The 15552-nt window shown below is 44.1% G+C and overlaps 1 protein-coding gene across 1 annotated transcript in view; it reads left to right on the forward strand.

Moving 5' to 3' along the window:
- The window catches only part of LOC139265692 (uncharacterized), a 139120-nt gene extending 127990 nt beyond the window's left edge, over nt 1-11130 (forward strand). Inside the window, exons 5-6 of the mRNA XM_070882939.1 lie at nt 9323-9595; nt 9944-11130. Coding sequence (XP_070739040.1) covers nt 9323-9595; nt 9944-10410 — 740 coding nt within the window. The 3' untranslated portion in view covers nt 10411-11130. The remainder of the gene's footprint in view (nt 1-9322; nt 9596-9943) is intronic.
- Nucleotides 11131-15552: the final 4422 nt, after the last annotated feature.

Genomic DNA, 15552 nt, shown 5'->3' on the forward strand with positions numbered 1-15552 from the left:
ATGTTCATGGCGGTGGAGCGGCGAGCGATCGTGGCGGAGATGCAACAGATGAGGGTACGGGGCCCAGAAGAGCGAGAGCCCAGGGGCCAGCCACACTGCGATATGTGTGCACTGAATTAAGATTAAGAATTTGCACTTAACATACTAGCACCAAAGGGAAACATGATAGTTAGAAGCACCAGTCGTGCATATATACTATGGGTGTTTGATTTAAATTCTGGCTGCCCTCAAGCTGTTGTGTGTTCTTCGCAAAATGGGGAAGAAACATGAAAGGCATGTAGGGCTAGGACCTCCACTTTTTTTGCATGCTTAACGCCCACTTAACACCCATTTTACCACTGAAATGATGTATAACGCTCATTTATCGCCCATTTTGGCACAAAATGGAAACTGACGGGCCTTTTTAGGAAACTTAGCGGCAAGCGTTACTTTCCCGTGCTTAACACTGGGATAAAATATTACTGCCCGCCCACTTTTTTTGGGCGGATTCATCAGAATGGGCGAAATCAACGGCCATAATTTCGCCCAGCGTTAATTTCCGCACTGATTTAACGGCGAGATTGAATAATACCACCCGCCCACTTTTTTTTGTCGTAAAGAACATATTTACCAAAACTAGAGGCCATGAGATCGCCCAGCGTCAATTTCACCACCTCATACACATATCGCCCACAATATCGCTCGCCCAAAAAAACGCCCAGAAAAAGTGGAACTAACCAGAACTAAACACAGTGTTATGGACACCATGTTCTGGATCATCTGTCGCGCCCTTTAAAAGGCTGCTGTGCTTCAACCTTGGTAGAGTTCGGATGTACTCTGCAGGTCATTGGAGTTGATGTGAAAATCTCTACATACATCTTGACCATACTGTGACCGATTGGAATTGAATAGGTGTCTTCGTCGGGACATTCCTTGTTTGTGACCAATTGGGAGAAAACAGAGAGCTACTGGAATGGGGCCTGTCCTTTCTCATGCTCTATTGGTGACCAATTACATGCAACAGACTCGAGATCGCCAAAGGAATGCTCCACTGCATTATGTGCCCAATGTAAGACGTGACAGACTGATGAGGAGGACCAGACTTTACACCCCCCGCAAGTACTGGGAGAAGCATTCTTACCTCGACTTGCCCGACACCACCTGCCTTTGGAGACTGCGCTTCCACAAAAAGGTTATCACTGAGGTATGCCAGTTGATAAGGGCAGATCTGTAACCTGCCAGCACCACCAGTACTGCACTGTCTGTCGAGGTCACTGTCGTTCTATGCCTCGGATTCTTTTCAGGCCACAGCTGGAGATATTTGCAGACTTTCTCAGCATGCCATGCATCGCTGCATTAGACAGGTCACTGAAGCCCTGTACGCATGCAGGAGGGACTTGATCAGCTTCCCTATGACCAGGAGGCACAGAGTGAGAGGGCTCTAGGATTCTCCAGAATTGCAACCTTCCCCAAGGTGCAGGGAGCAATAGACTGTACGCACATTGCGATGTGGGCACCTTTTCAGGATGCTGAGGTTTTCAGGAACCGCAAGGGATTCCACTCCCTGAATGTCCAACTGGTTGTCGACCACCAGAAAATTATACTGGCAGTGAATTCTCAATTTCTGGGCAGCATCCATGATGCTCACTGTTATGTATTTAATCCCTTGTAACTGCATCACACCTGACCACCATAGGGGCCACCTGTTGGAGACCCAAGGGATCCCAGCATTCCTTGAGAGCACAGTATACAAGCAGGCCACCCACAAGGTACCTGCACTCTGGAATTGTAATAAAGGAGCGAAGGTTACACTTGCTCAATACACACAGTACTCAGACTAACCATTTATTATGAGTGTAACAATTGGTGACAAGGTAACGAGCAACCATGCGAAAATGCAAAGAACAGTCGGCAACCTGGAGAAGTTCTCAGAAGGGGATGATTGGGAGGCCTTCGTGGAGAGACTCGACCAATACTTTGTGGCCAACAAGCTAGAAGGGGCCAAGAACGCCACCAAGGGTAGGGTGATCCTCCTAACTGGGGCAACAACCTATGGCCTCATGAAGAATCTCCTGGCTCCGGCAAAACCAACAGAGAAATCATACGAAGAATTGTGTACGCTGGTCCGGGAGCACCTAAATCCTAAGGAAAGTATTTTGATGGCGAGTTCTACACATGTCTACACGTGTCAACAATCGGAGGGCCAGGAAGTGGTGAGCTACGTCACCGAACTAAGGTGTCTCGCAGGACATTGTGAGTTTGAGGGATTCCTAGAACAAATGCTCAGAGACTTTTTCGTACTGGGCATCGGACATGAGACAATCCTTCGCAAACTGTTGACTGTAGAAACTCCGAACCTGAGTAAAGCCATAACGATAACCCAGGCATTTATGTCCACCAGCGAACACACTAAGCAAATTTTGCAGAACAAAGAAGGTTCGGCCAGTACTGTGCATAAAGTAACGTTGGTTTTGAACAGAAATGTACATGACCCAGAGTCTGCCATCATCTGTTAATGCGAGGCAGTTAATACCCTGTTGGCGCTTCCATCGGCCCCATCAATGCTGCTTTAAGCACTATGCATGCAATGGTTGCAGAACAATGGGACACCTCCAATGAATGTGCAGGCGAGCTGCAAACCCTGCAAACCCTACAAACCACAACGTTGCAGAGGAAGATCGATCCACAGTGGATCAGACTGAATTGGAAACTCATACTGAGGAGGCAGCAGTGTACGGGATACACACGTTCATGACGAAATGCCCACCTATTAGGTTGAAAGTTGAACTGAATGGCATTTCAGTATCTATGCAGCTGGACACGGGGGCAAGTCAGTCCATAATGAGTAAAAAGGCCTTCGACAGGCTGTGGGGAAAGAAGGCACACAGGCCCAAGCTCAGCCCCATCCACACCAAACTAAGGACTTACACCAAGGAACTAATCGCTGTAAATGGCAGTGCAGAAGTCAAAGTCTCCTACGACGGAGCAGTACACAAATTCATGCTGTGGATTGTGCCAGGGGATGGTCCACATTGTTTTGCAGAAGCTGGCTGGGGAAAATCCACTGGAACTGGGACGACATCCAAGTGCTTTCATCTGTCGACGATGCCTCATGCACCCAGGTTCTAAGCAAGTTCCCATCATTATTCGAGCCAGGCATTGGAAGCTTCTCGGGGGCGAAAGTACAGATCCATTTGGTCCCATCCACCACAAGGCTCGGGTGGTACCGTACATGATGCATGAAAAAGTGGAAATCGAGCTGGACAGACTGCAACGCAAAGGCATTATCGCACTGGTGGTATTCAACGACTGAGCCAGTCCAATTGTTCCGGTACTCAAGGAAGATAGTACGGTTAGAATTTGCGGGGACTATAAAGAAATGATTAACCGTTTTTCACTGCAGGACCAGTACCCGCTACCCAAGTCAGACGATCTATTTGCGACCCTGGCTGGAGGGAAGACATTCACCAAGCTGGACCTGACCTCGGCCAACATGACGCAGAAGCTGGAGGAGTCTTCGAAAGGCCTCACCTGCATCAACATGCACAAAGGCCTGTATATCTACAACCGGTGCCCGTTCGGGATTCGGTCAGCCACAGCGATCTTCCAGCGGAACATGGAGAGCCTGCTAAAGTCAGTTCCTTGCACAGTGGTCTTCCAGGACGAATTATTGGTTGCAGGTCGGGACACCATGGAGCACTTGAAGAATCTGGAGGAGGTTCTTAATCGGTTGGATCGCGTGGGGCTCAGATTGAAACGTTCGAAGTGCGTTTTCCTGGCACAGGACGTTGAATTCTTTGGAAGGAGAATCGCGGCTGACGGCATCAGACCACTGATGCCAAGACGGAGGCCATCAAGAATGCGCCGCGACCACAGAACGTGATGGTGCTGTGGTCGTTCCTGGGGCTCCTTAACTACTTTGGTAATTTCCTACCTGGATGAAGCACCCTGCTAGAACCCCTACATACGCTATGGCGCAAGGGAAACGACTCGGTATGGGGGAATTCACAAGAGGCTGTCTTTAAGAAAGCCAGAAACTTATTGTGTTCTAACAAACTGCTTGTCCTGTATAACCATTGTAAACGATTAGTGTTAACTTGCGATGCGTTGTCATACGGGGTCGGGTATGTGTTACAACAGGCTAATGAATCAGGGATCTTGCAACCGGTTGCGTATGCATCCAGAAGTTTGTCCAAGGCTGAAAGGGCCTACAGCATGATTGAAAAAGAGGCTCTGGCATGCGTTTACAGGGTGAAAAAAATGCACCAGTACTTATTTGGCCTCAAGTTCGAGCTTGAAACTGACCACAAGCTGCTCATAGCGCTATTCTTGGAGAGCAAAGGGATTAATACCAATGCCTCTGCCCGCATCCAAAGATGGGCATTCACGCTGTCAGCATACAACTATGTAATTCGCCACAGACCGGGCACAGAGAACTGCGCAGATGCTCTCAGTCGGCTACCATTCCCCACCACCGGGATAGAAATGGCACAGCCAGCGGACTTGCTCATGGTCATGGAGGCATTTGAGAATGAGAAGTCCTCCATTAAAGCCCGCCAGATCAGGATCAGCCAGGATCCTTTGCTGTCCTTGGTAAAAAAATTGTGTTCTCCATGGGAGTTAGTCCAGTGTCCCAATGGAGATGCAGGAAGCGATTAAGCCATTCCACAGGCGCAAAGACGAGTTGTCCCTGCAAGCAGACTGTCTTTTGTGGGGCAATCGCGTGGTCTTGCCCAAGAAAGGCAGAGACACATTTATTTGTGAACTGCACAACACCCACCCAGGTATCGTAATGATGAAAGCCATAGCCAGCTCTCACGTGTGGTGGCCTGGCATTGACTCAGATTTAGAGTCATGCGTGCGCCAGAGTCATTGCTCTCAGCTGAGCAATGCGCCTAGAGAGGCACCGCTAAGTATGTGGTCATAGCCATCCAAACCGTGGTCAAAGATCCATGTAGACTTTGCGGGACCATTCCGAGGAAAAATGTTTTTGGTTGTCGTGGACGCTTACTCAAACTGTATTGAATGTGCAATAATGTCTGTAGGCACATCCACGACTACCACTGAAAGCCTACGAGCTATGTTTGCCACGCACGGCTTGCCTGATGTCCTAGTCAGCGACAATGGGCCGTGCTTCACCAGTGCTGAATTCAAGGAATTCATGACCTGCAATGGGATCAAACATGTCACATCTGCCCCGTTCAAGCCTGCATCCAACGGCCAGGCAGAACGGGCAGTTCAAACCATCAAACAAAGCTTGAAACGTGTGTCGGAAGGCTCCCTGCAGACCCGGTTGTCCCGAGTGCTGCTCAGCTACCGCCCCAGACCCCACTCACTCACCGCGGTTCCCCCAGCTGAGCTGCTCATGAAAAGGGCACATAAAACAAGGCTCTCTCTTGTCCACCCTGATCTCCATGATCACGTGGAGGGCAAGCGACATCAACAAAGTGTGTACCATGACCGTGCAAATTTGTCACGCGATATTGAGATCAATGATCCTGTATTTGTGCTCAATTATGGACATGGTCCCAAATGGCTCACTGGCACGGTCACAGCCAAAGAGGAGAATAGGGTGTTTCAGGTCAAACTGACCAATGGACAAACGCACAGAAAACATGTGGACCAAATCAAATTGCGGTTCACCAACAGCTACGAACAACCCGAAGAGGACCCCACCAACTTTGACCTTCCAATACACACATAAGTGGCAACTGACATCATATTTGACCACGAAACCAAACTCATCATCCCCAGCATCCCGGCCAGGCTGCCCAACTGCCCAGTGAAGAACGGACCAACCCACCCTCACCAGCATTTGCACCAAGACGATCGACAAGAGAACGCAAAGCCCCAGATCGTCTCACCTTGTAAATAAGTGTACTGTTGACTTCATGGGGGAGTGATGTTATGTATTTAACCCATTGTAACCTGCACCACACCTGACCACCAGAGGGCCCACTCATTGGAGTCCCAAGGGATCCCAGCGTCCCTTGGGAGCACAGTATATAAGCAGGCCACCCATGAGGTACCTGCACTATGGAATTGTAATAAAGGAGCTAAGGTCATTACACACAGTACTCAGTCTAACCATTTATTATGAGTGTGACACTCAAATCCTGCGTGACTGTATCAGACTTGTTTAACAATCAACCACAAGGTCAATGCTGGATGCTTGGTGACAAAGGATATGGCCTCGCCACCTGGCTGATGACCCCCCTGCATGACACCCACACTGAAGCCGAGAGACGATACAACGAGAGCCACAGAGCAACTCGCAATATCGTGGAGAAAACCATTGGAGTGCTTAAGCAGCACTTTGGATGCCTGGACCACTAAGGAGACGAGCTCCAATACCACCCTGAGCAGATAGCTCAATTCGTGGTGGTGTGCTCCATGCTGCATAACTTGGCTATCAGGAGGGGACAAGAATTGCCTGATGAGTCTGACAGTCCACCTCACCAGAGAGAGGAAGAGGAGGATGAGGAGGCAGACGCTGACACCGACCCAGACACTCAAGCTGATGCTGAAGCCATGCCCCAGCCCCCCTGTAGACCGCATGAAAGGGCCCGTGGTGGCATGATAGCTGCAAGAGCCTTACGCCAAGAGTTCATCAATGATCGCTTTGCCTGAAAGAACGTTGGTATTATTTACAAAGCTGACACACTGCTGGGTGTGTAGGTGATACATCAATGGTGGGCATCACCTTGGTGACAGTTAAAGTTTAAGTTGATTGAAGTTAAGTGTCATTATACCCTTTGATGTTAAGGAATCACCAGCATGTAATGGAGCAGCTGTCTGAGCCAATGCGCTACAAGGTTTTGTTAAATAAAAAACATTTAAATCGAACATTAGTCTGAAATCATCAGTATTTCTGTACAAACCTACTCTTCCAGCCCCCCCCCCCCCCCCCGCTTCTCATCCCCACCTCTACCTCTTCCCCTCCTGACTCCAAGCCGCTTGGCTGAGGAGCTTCTCAGATGATGCTTCATTGGGGGGGTGGGGGTGTGGGGGGCAAGTAACAGCCAAACCGCTGCTTGGACGGATACGGGAGAGGACGCTTCCGAGGTGGGAACGTGCTCCGAGCCAGAAACAAGATGTTACTGCTGGCTCTTGTGTGGTTGCCAATGGGGGTGCGGCACCTTGGGGTGCAATGCCACGCTCTGGGACCACTGGGAGCCCTCTGCCACCAGTGTTCCTGGCTACCAGCTCCAGGGCCTCCTCCATCCCTTCCATGTTATATCTTATTTGTTGGACAAAAACCCGTTGCCAACCATGTTCTTGCTGCTTAGTAGGCTTTTTGCTGCTGATGAATCTCTCTCGTGCCTCCCACAACAGCCAGACAAGCACACACCACAGCCACACATGCTTTCAGTGCCTCTGAGCTCCGTCTCTCTCTGTCTCCTCTTCTGCGCATGTCATGATGACCCTTGACCTCCTGAATCGCGAGAATTGAGCATTGCCATGCCGTTGCTAAGGATGGCGACACTTTACGGCAGAAGGTCAAAAAATTTAACGCTAACGGCCATTTCACATCGCTCACGGTAACGCCCATTTTCAAAAATGGAGACTAGTTGCTTTGAGAATGGGCGAGAAGTCGGCGATCTGAAAACCCTTTTTTACCACCCATGCCGGAAATATCGCCCAAAAGCACAAAAGTGGAGGTTCTAGCCCGTAGTGTTCTGTACATGATAGCATGTTAGTGATGAGAGGGGAGGAAGATGTACACAGGACATAATGCAGTAGCCAGATGTAGTAGTCAGGAGTCCGTCTTCTGTATTATTGTGGTAAAAACATGACTTGTGGCCAGGAAAATGTTGTTCTCAGAATCCTTGTCAAACTGCTGTTGCTCCACAAACAAATACAGGTACAAATGCTTCTACCTATTTCCTCATGTGTAGGTGTACAGATAGGTAGGTACCATTCGTCTCTGGTACAGAACCACCAGCTTGGCTTCTCCTCATCTTCCAAGAAGCAAAGGTAGAGGGGACTCCCTCATATGAAACCCACATTGTGTCCTGTCAGAAGGGAGGGGAGGAGGCAGCCCATAAGTAATGGCAGCAAAATGGTAACATAGTTCAGACAAAAAGCAAAAGCGATGGGAAAGTAAGGATTCTGCAAAGCTTTAAAATATGTTTAGCTCTTTATACTTAATTTCCCCCAGTATCCCTTGCCATTGACTGCCCGAATATCATCTGAAAATTTGCTGCAAGAGGAGAAAAATCCAGGCTTCATTGAATAGGTGAGAATAGGCAATTGTGATGTGGTATTCAAGGACTGCTGGTATATAAGAGAAAATAAAGGGGATGATATTGGTCTTTGGAAGTAGAGCAAAACAGACGGTAGTGAAACAGCAGCCAGTTATACACCTTGTCCGATTTCCTTCTTCATTGAAGTCAATTTCACTCCAATGACTGAAAATATACCTCAAGATAATTTCAAAGGACAAAGCTTTATTATGGATTATGCTCCCGACAATCAGATTAAGCTTGCCTAGTCTCACTGCCATTATGAAAAAAAAATGAATTGCATAATGTGCAAAGCATAAATGTGAAGAAAAACATTAAAATGAGCTAAAACTTAACAGTAGTAAAAGCAATCCCACAAACATTATCGAGGTTCAAATGTTTGATTTTTCATGATATTGGTAGGCTATATTCTTCCACTCAGGAAAGTAAGGAAGTGAGTTGTAATGACTAATCAAAGCCTTAACCATTAATTTAATGGATGCACTATCATAGCTGTTAGTTTATGATGAATCACCCATGCTTCTCAATTATACTGTTTTAGAAGTTTTAGTCTACCCCTATCAGAAATGGTGGTGAGCATACGGATGTTGATTTTCAAGACAAAAATACTTGAGGGGAACACCCCTTTTATAACTAATGCATTTAGTGCCCACTTATATAACAAATTATTCAACCAGCTATAGTTGTGAATGTAACAAAACCCCGTTAGGATTTTTTCAATTCTCAAGTGTAGCGCAGCTTTCATTAAAAGATCATTCATTTGCAATATTTTGTTCAGAGTTGGTTTCATCAGGCACGCGTGGCATTGTTATCTGAGGAAATAAGTGTTTGTGGTAAAAGCCTACAAGCACCCTGGCTTTTTACCAGCAAAAATGACACTATCCAAGAGGGCTCAGGTCCAATCAGTCCATCATGCTAGTTTTTCAATACTGCTAGTTTTGAACAATTATTTATGAATTTCCAGCTGAAGATCATTCTATTCAAACTCTTCAAAAAGATGTAGACATAGAAGGCAGTTTATTTAAATACAGGAATATTTGGTTTCAAAGAAGAATTGTCCTCTATAATGCAGTATTTATATTTGTGTTTTACTATAGTTGAAGAAACAGAACCTGATCTGACTATAGTCACAGACGAACAGAATGAAGTCGTTGAAATTAATAAGGATACAGAGGACACAACGAACTGCAATAACGTCTCCACATCCAGTATGGACAGCTGTTATGAGACAAACACTGGGCCAAAAGACATGAACGAAACCTGCCATAAGTCCTCACAGCAATCACCCACACAGGAACTAGATAACATGCAAGAAGTGCGAGGAGATGAAAACAAAGTGTCCAAGGCACATTGTCATCACTCCGAAGCAGGTGAGGAAGTGAGCAGTTGAGGTAAAAGCCGAGAACAGCTGAGCCTGTTACTAACAGCAATGGCACTGTCCAAAAAGGCTAAGGTTCAATCAGTGCATTGTACTTTTTCTCAACAATATTATTTTTGAACAAATATTTATATATTTCCAGTTGAAAGTTATCCTTTTCAAAATTTTCAAAAACAATAAAGGCAGAGAAGACAATTTATTTGAATATAGGAATAATTTCAAAGAAGAATTGCACACTAAAATAAAGGATTATTTGAATAGACTGTTCTTTCTGAAACACGATTAATAAATCTATTGATCTCCTCTATAATGAATCATTTATTTTTATGTTTTACTACAGATGAAGATACATCACTTGATTTGGCTGAAGTCACAGAAGAACAGAACAAAGTCATTGAAATAATCGAAAATAAAGATACAGAGGACACAACGAACTTCAATGACATTGTCACGTCCAGCACGGAGAGCTGTTCTGAGGTAAACACTGGGTCAGAAGTCATGACCAAAAGTCTCCAGGAGCCCCCAGAGCGAGCATCCACTCTGGAACTAGATGATGTGCAAAGAATGCAAGGGGATGAAGATAAAATGCTGCATCCACAGAAAATCAATAAACAAGCAAACAAAAATCAAAGCAGTTTCGATAAAACCACAGAACTGGAACGAAATAAAAATAATGACGAGAAACAGACATTGGAGGCAGAGCTACAGAAATGCATAGAAGATTTGAAAAAACTTAAAATACCCTCCACATTCTTAAAGAAGCAGAGGCACTGGCAAAATGAATTGCTAAAGAAATATGATGTGTAAATCTATAAGAAATAAGGTGAAGAACAGTTATAATACTTTATCAAATTTACTTGGCAACTTTCTCCTGGCAGAGTTGAAAAATGAAAAGTTGGTAATATATATATCGGTACTGTGTAATATTAACATCGATCAGAGTAACTAAACACTACCTATATAAATATAAATAGATTTGTAGATCTTTCATTAGTATCTATTATAGTTTGTTCACTTTCCCTCTGATCTAGACTACATTTTCCATTATATTCAAGTACATGCTGTTAACTACAGAACCTTCTGCTGTTTCTCACCGACAATCACTATTAATTAAGTGCATTAGCTTCGGTTCTACCTAGCCATTTGTTGTGGTTGTCCAGTCTACTTGACAATCACCAAATAGTGGGCATTTGACATCTTATTATCACTATAAGTTCAAGCTTTGTATTATTTGGACATAGCATTATAAGATAACAATATTGAGCTTGACTCCAAAAAATGTAAATATTACCAGGTAGCATGTATACTCCATTTTATGGATGTTTTTATGAAAATGCTGGGTGCTCGATTTTGTAAAATTGGCCTTGTATGTCTCCAAAATTGAAGCTTTTTGCTAATCAAATCCATGATACAAATCAAAGGTATAAGTGGAAACTCATTAATTCATAAGGATGTAGACATAGCTTTGATTAACTGTGCAGAATCAATTGATGTTATTTTCTGTAAAAAGTTAATAAATAACTGAAGTATAGTGGAGCTCAGAAAATCCTAGTTTAATTTCTAGTGAATAGGTTTATCTGAACAGAAATTTTATTTTAGGCGGGGTGAACCTGCATTAACAGCAATAAGCTAGGGTATGACGAAGGTTGATTTTATGGAGAAATACAATCATAGTGTTATTTTCTGACATTTCTTTTTGTGATTTGTTAAATATAAAGAATTACAGCTTTACTATAATAGAGTAAATCTTTAAATTTAATAATTTGAAAGTAACTTCCCACTACAGGAAGAAATTAACTATTTGATGCGCACTGGCAGCAGGCAGTAGTCAAATTCTTTGACATCTTCAAAGTGATGTACATAGCTTTACTGGTTTACTGAAACCAACAGAGGTGACACACCTTAGTTGTTAAAACTCTGCTGCCAACCTAATACTTCTTTGAGTGGAACTGGACAATCATGGAAGTGTGGGATTCTGATCATAAGATCACAAGAACTGTTAAGGTAAGAAGAGGCCACTTGGTCCAATGAAGGTCATCCTCTAGTACCTTAATTCTCAGCCACAAAGAGAAGGTTGATGAAGGCAATGCGGTTGATGTGGTATACATGGAATTCCAACGGGTGTTTGATAAAGTGCCAACAAAGTTGAAGCCCATGGAATAAAAGGGACATTAGCAGCATGAAAACGAAATTGGCGAAGTGACAGGGAACAGAGAGTAGTGATGAACGGTTGTTTTTCAGACTGGAGGAAGGTATACAGTGATGTTCCCCAGGGGTCGGTACTAGGATCATTGCTTTTCTTGATACATATTAATGATTTGGACTTGGGTGTACAGGGCACAATTTCAAAATTTGTCGATGACTCAAAACTTGGAAGTATAGTGAAGAGTGAGGAGGATAGTGATAGACTTCAAGAAGACATAGATAGGCTGATAGAATGAGCGGAGACGTGACAGATGAAATTTAGTGCAGAAAAGTGCGAAGTGATATATTTTGGTAGGAAGAACGAGGAGAGACAATATAAGCTAAAGGGTACAATCCAAAAGGGGGTGCATGAACAGAGAGACCTGCAGGTATATGTGCATAAATCATTGAAGTTGGCAGGGCAGGTTGAGAAAGCAGTTAGAAAAGCACATGGGATCCTGGGTTTCATAAATAGAGGCATAGAGTACAAAAGCAAGGAAGTTATGATGAACCTTTATAAAACCCTGGTTCGGCCTCAATGGGAGTGTTGTGCTAAATGCTGGCCAAACTTTAGGAAGGATATGAAGGCACGAGAGAGGGTGAAGGAAAGATTTGCGAGAATGATTCCAAGGATGAGGGACTTCAGTTACAAGGCTAGATTGGAGATGCTGGGGTTGTTCTCCTTGGAGTGGAGAAGTTTGAGAGGAGATCTGATAGAGGTGTTTAAAATCATGATGGGTCTAGACAGAGAAGATAGAGATAAACTGTTTTCATTGATGGAAGAGTCGAGAACCACAGGACAAAGATTTAAGGTTATTGGCAAAAGAACCAAAGGTGACATGAGGGAAAACCTTTTTACGCGACGAGTGGTTAGGATCTGGAATGCACTGCCTGAAAGGGTGGTGGAAGCAGACTCAATCGTGAGTTTCAAAAGGGAATTGGTTAAGTATCTGAAGAAGAATTGCAGGGCTCCAGGTAAAGGGTGGGGGAGTGGGACTAGCCGAAGCGCTCTTGCAGAGAGCCGGTACAGGCTCGACGGTCCGAATGGCCTCCTTCTGTGCTGTAACCATTTTATGATTTCAAAATTCTAGGTAGTAGACAGGGGAATCTCTATGGATGTAGTTTATATGGACTTTCAGAAGGTATTTGGTAAAGTTCCACATAAGAGACTGTTAGCTAAAATTAAAGCTCCTGAAATTGAAGGCAAATTATTGACCTGGCTAGGAGATTGGTTAGGCGGTAAAAGCCACAGAGTAGGTATAATGGCCACATACTTGAAGTGGAAGGAAGTGACTAGTGGTGTCTCAAAAGGATCTGTGCTAGGGCCTCAACTATTCACTATATTTATTAATGACTTAAGTAACACAATAGAGAGCCATATATCCAGGTTTGCCGGTGACACAAATATTGGTGGTATAGTAAGTAGTGTAGAAGGGAGAATAAGATTACAAAGAGACATTGATAGATTAAGAGGGTGGTAAAAACTGTGGCAGATGGATTTCAATGCCGGTAAGTGTGAGGTCATCCCTTTTTTTTAATGGAGCAACGCTAAGAACAGTGGAGGTCCAAAGAGATTTAGGGGTCCATGTACTCAGATGACTAAAATGTAGTAGCCAGTCACAAAACATAATCAAAAAGACTTATGGAATTTTAGCCTTTATAACGAAAGAGCTAGAATACAAAGGGGAGGAAGTTTTATAACAGCTGTACAAAGCCCTGGTTAGATCACATCTCGAGTACAGTTCTGGGCATCGCACCTTAGAACAGATCATGGAATCATAGAATCATAGAAATTTATGACACAGAAGGAGGCCAAAAAAGAGCTATCCAGCCTAATTCAGGTTCCAGCTTAATAACTGGTTTTCTTTTTAAGATTATTTTACATCAGCAACAAAAGTGCAGCATCAAGTCTTTCATATCTATGCACGTAAGCATATCAGAGTAAATTTTACAAAGCCCCACAGTGCTAGCACACAGCCAGCACATATTGGAAAATGTCTTCCTATTAACTTTTATGGGCAAAAACAAATCACAGGAAGTGCATCCTCAATTTTTCGATACACGTTGGCTGAATGTGAGGCCCTGGCAGCAGCATTGGCCCTCACAAAATTTACCCTAACATAGAATGTACAGCACAGAAACAGGCCATTCGGCACAATTGGTCTATTTCGGCATTTATGCTCCACACCCTACTCCATTTAACCCTATCAGCATATCCTTCTAGGACACCCAAGTTGGCATGTAAATTGTGCCCATGTCTGTCACTGTGCATGCGCTCCTTCAACTTCCGGCATCACAAGACTACTTTTCTGCTTGTATGACAAGCATACAATTTGCAGAAAGGACTCTCTGGTGAGGAGTAGGTGACAAAGATACAACTCATAAATGCTCAAATAGATATAGGGGTGAGGAGGGGCTGTCAGGGGACCTGCATCCTTTGGTAATGGTGGTTCTCTCCAATCTGCCTCAGGTGCAGGCAGACCTCCCTCTGATTATTCCTCATTCTCAAGCTCCCTGAGGGTGCAAGGACATCCAATCCTACCAGTGTAAAGTGTTTAAACTGAGAGTAGAACACCCTTCAGTGGTAGAAAATGAATAAAGAAATAAATTAAAACATTATAAAAACACCAAAAATTAGTGCAAACTGGTCCAAACAAACCATGGGCCAAACTATATGCAAAAAAAGCTCAAAAGAGTAACACTGTACATAAAGACTGCAAATGAATAGTCGTTCTTATTCTTATATGTTTCTTTAATTTGTTAATGTTTACTTTTTTAAAGCCCAGGTTACATAGATAGATGCAAGATGTCCAAGCTGTGATCAGGTACCTGGCACTTAGCAGCACTGGAAGTGGGATGTTGAGGGTTTTGCACTTGCACATGGGTACTGGCATTTGACAGTACTGCAATGGGGATCCTGCAGTTAAGCAGCACAGGTGATCCTGGAGCTTGTCAGTAGTGATCCTGGAGCTTGTCAGTAGTAGCATAGGAATTCTGATGACAGCAGACCTGGGGAGGGGGTTGGAGTTCGGTCACTGGTGGGGCGGGGGGGGGGGGGGAGCAGTCCAGTAGTTTAGCAGTATATTTGGAGTCTGGGGTTGGGTTTATTGGGGGATTCTTGGGGTTTATCAGCATTGGGGCAAAGGTAATGGATCTGACAGTATGGAAAGGGAGATCCTGGAGCCTGACAGGTTTATATGTTTGGAAGAGACAGCTCCAGAAACATTCTATTAAGCATTGTTTAATTGTTTCCTGAGAATAATATTGTTATTCTTAGAAAACAAACCCACAGCTGCATAAATATATATATTTTTGTCGCTCAGCCACTCTGTAACAGCTAATGAACACATGACTTTAATTAACAAATGTATTTTTACTTGCAATCAACAAAATTCTGTCAGCAAAATTTGTATCTCTGCAGTGCCATTACTGGCACGTGGTTGTAATAGTGTGACATGTTTACATAGGCAATTTCCATTCTAAATACAAACACAAGGCTAGAACCTCCACTATTTTTGCATGCTTAATGCCCATTTAACACCCATTTTACCGCTGAAATGACGTATAACGCCCATATATCGCCCATTTTGGCACAAAATGGAACCTCACGGGCTTTTTTAGAAGACTTATCGCCGAGCATTATTTTCCCAATGGGCTTAACGCCGAGAAAAATTATTACCGCCCGCCCAATTTTTTTGGGGCAGAATCAGTAGAATGGGCGAATTCAACGCCATAATATCACCCAGTGTTACTTTCCGCATGGAT

Source organism: Pristiophorus japonicus, chromosome 6, assembly GCF_044704955.1.
Source record: "Pristiophorus japonicus isolate sPriJap1 chromosome 6, sPriJap1.hap1, whole genome shotgun sequence".
Lineage (NCBI taxonomy): Eukaryota > Metazoa > Chordata > Chondrichthyes > Pristiophoridae > Pristiophorus > Pristiophorus japonicus.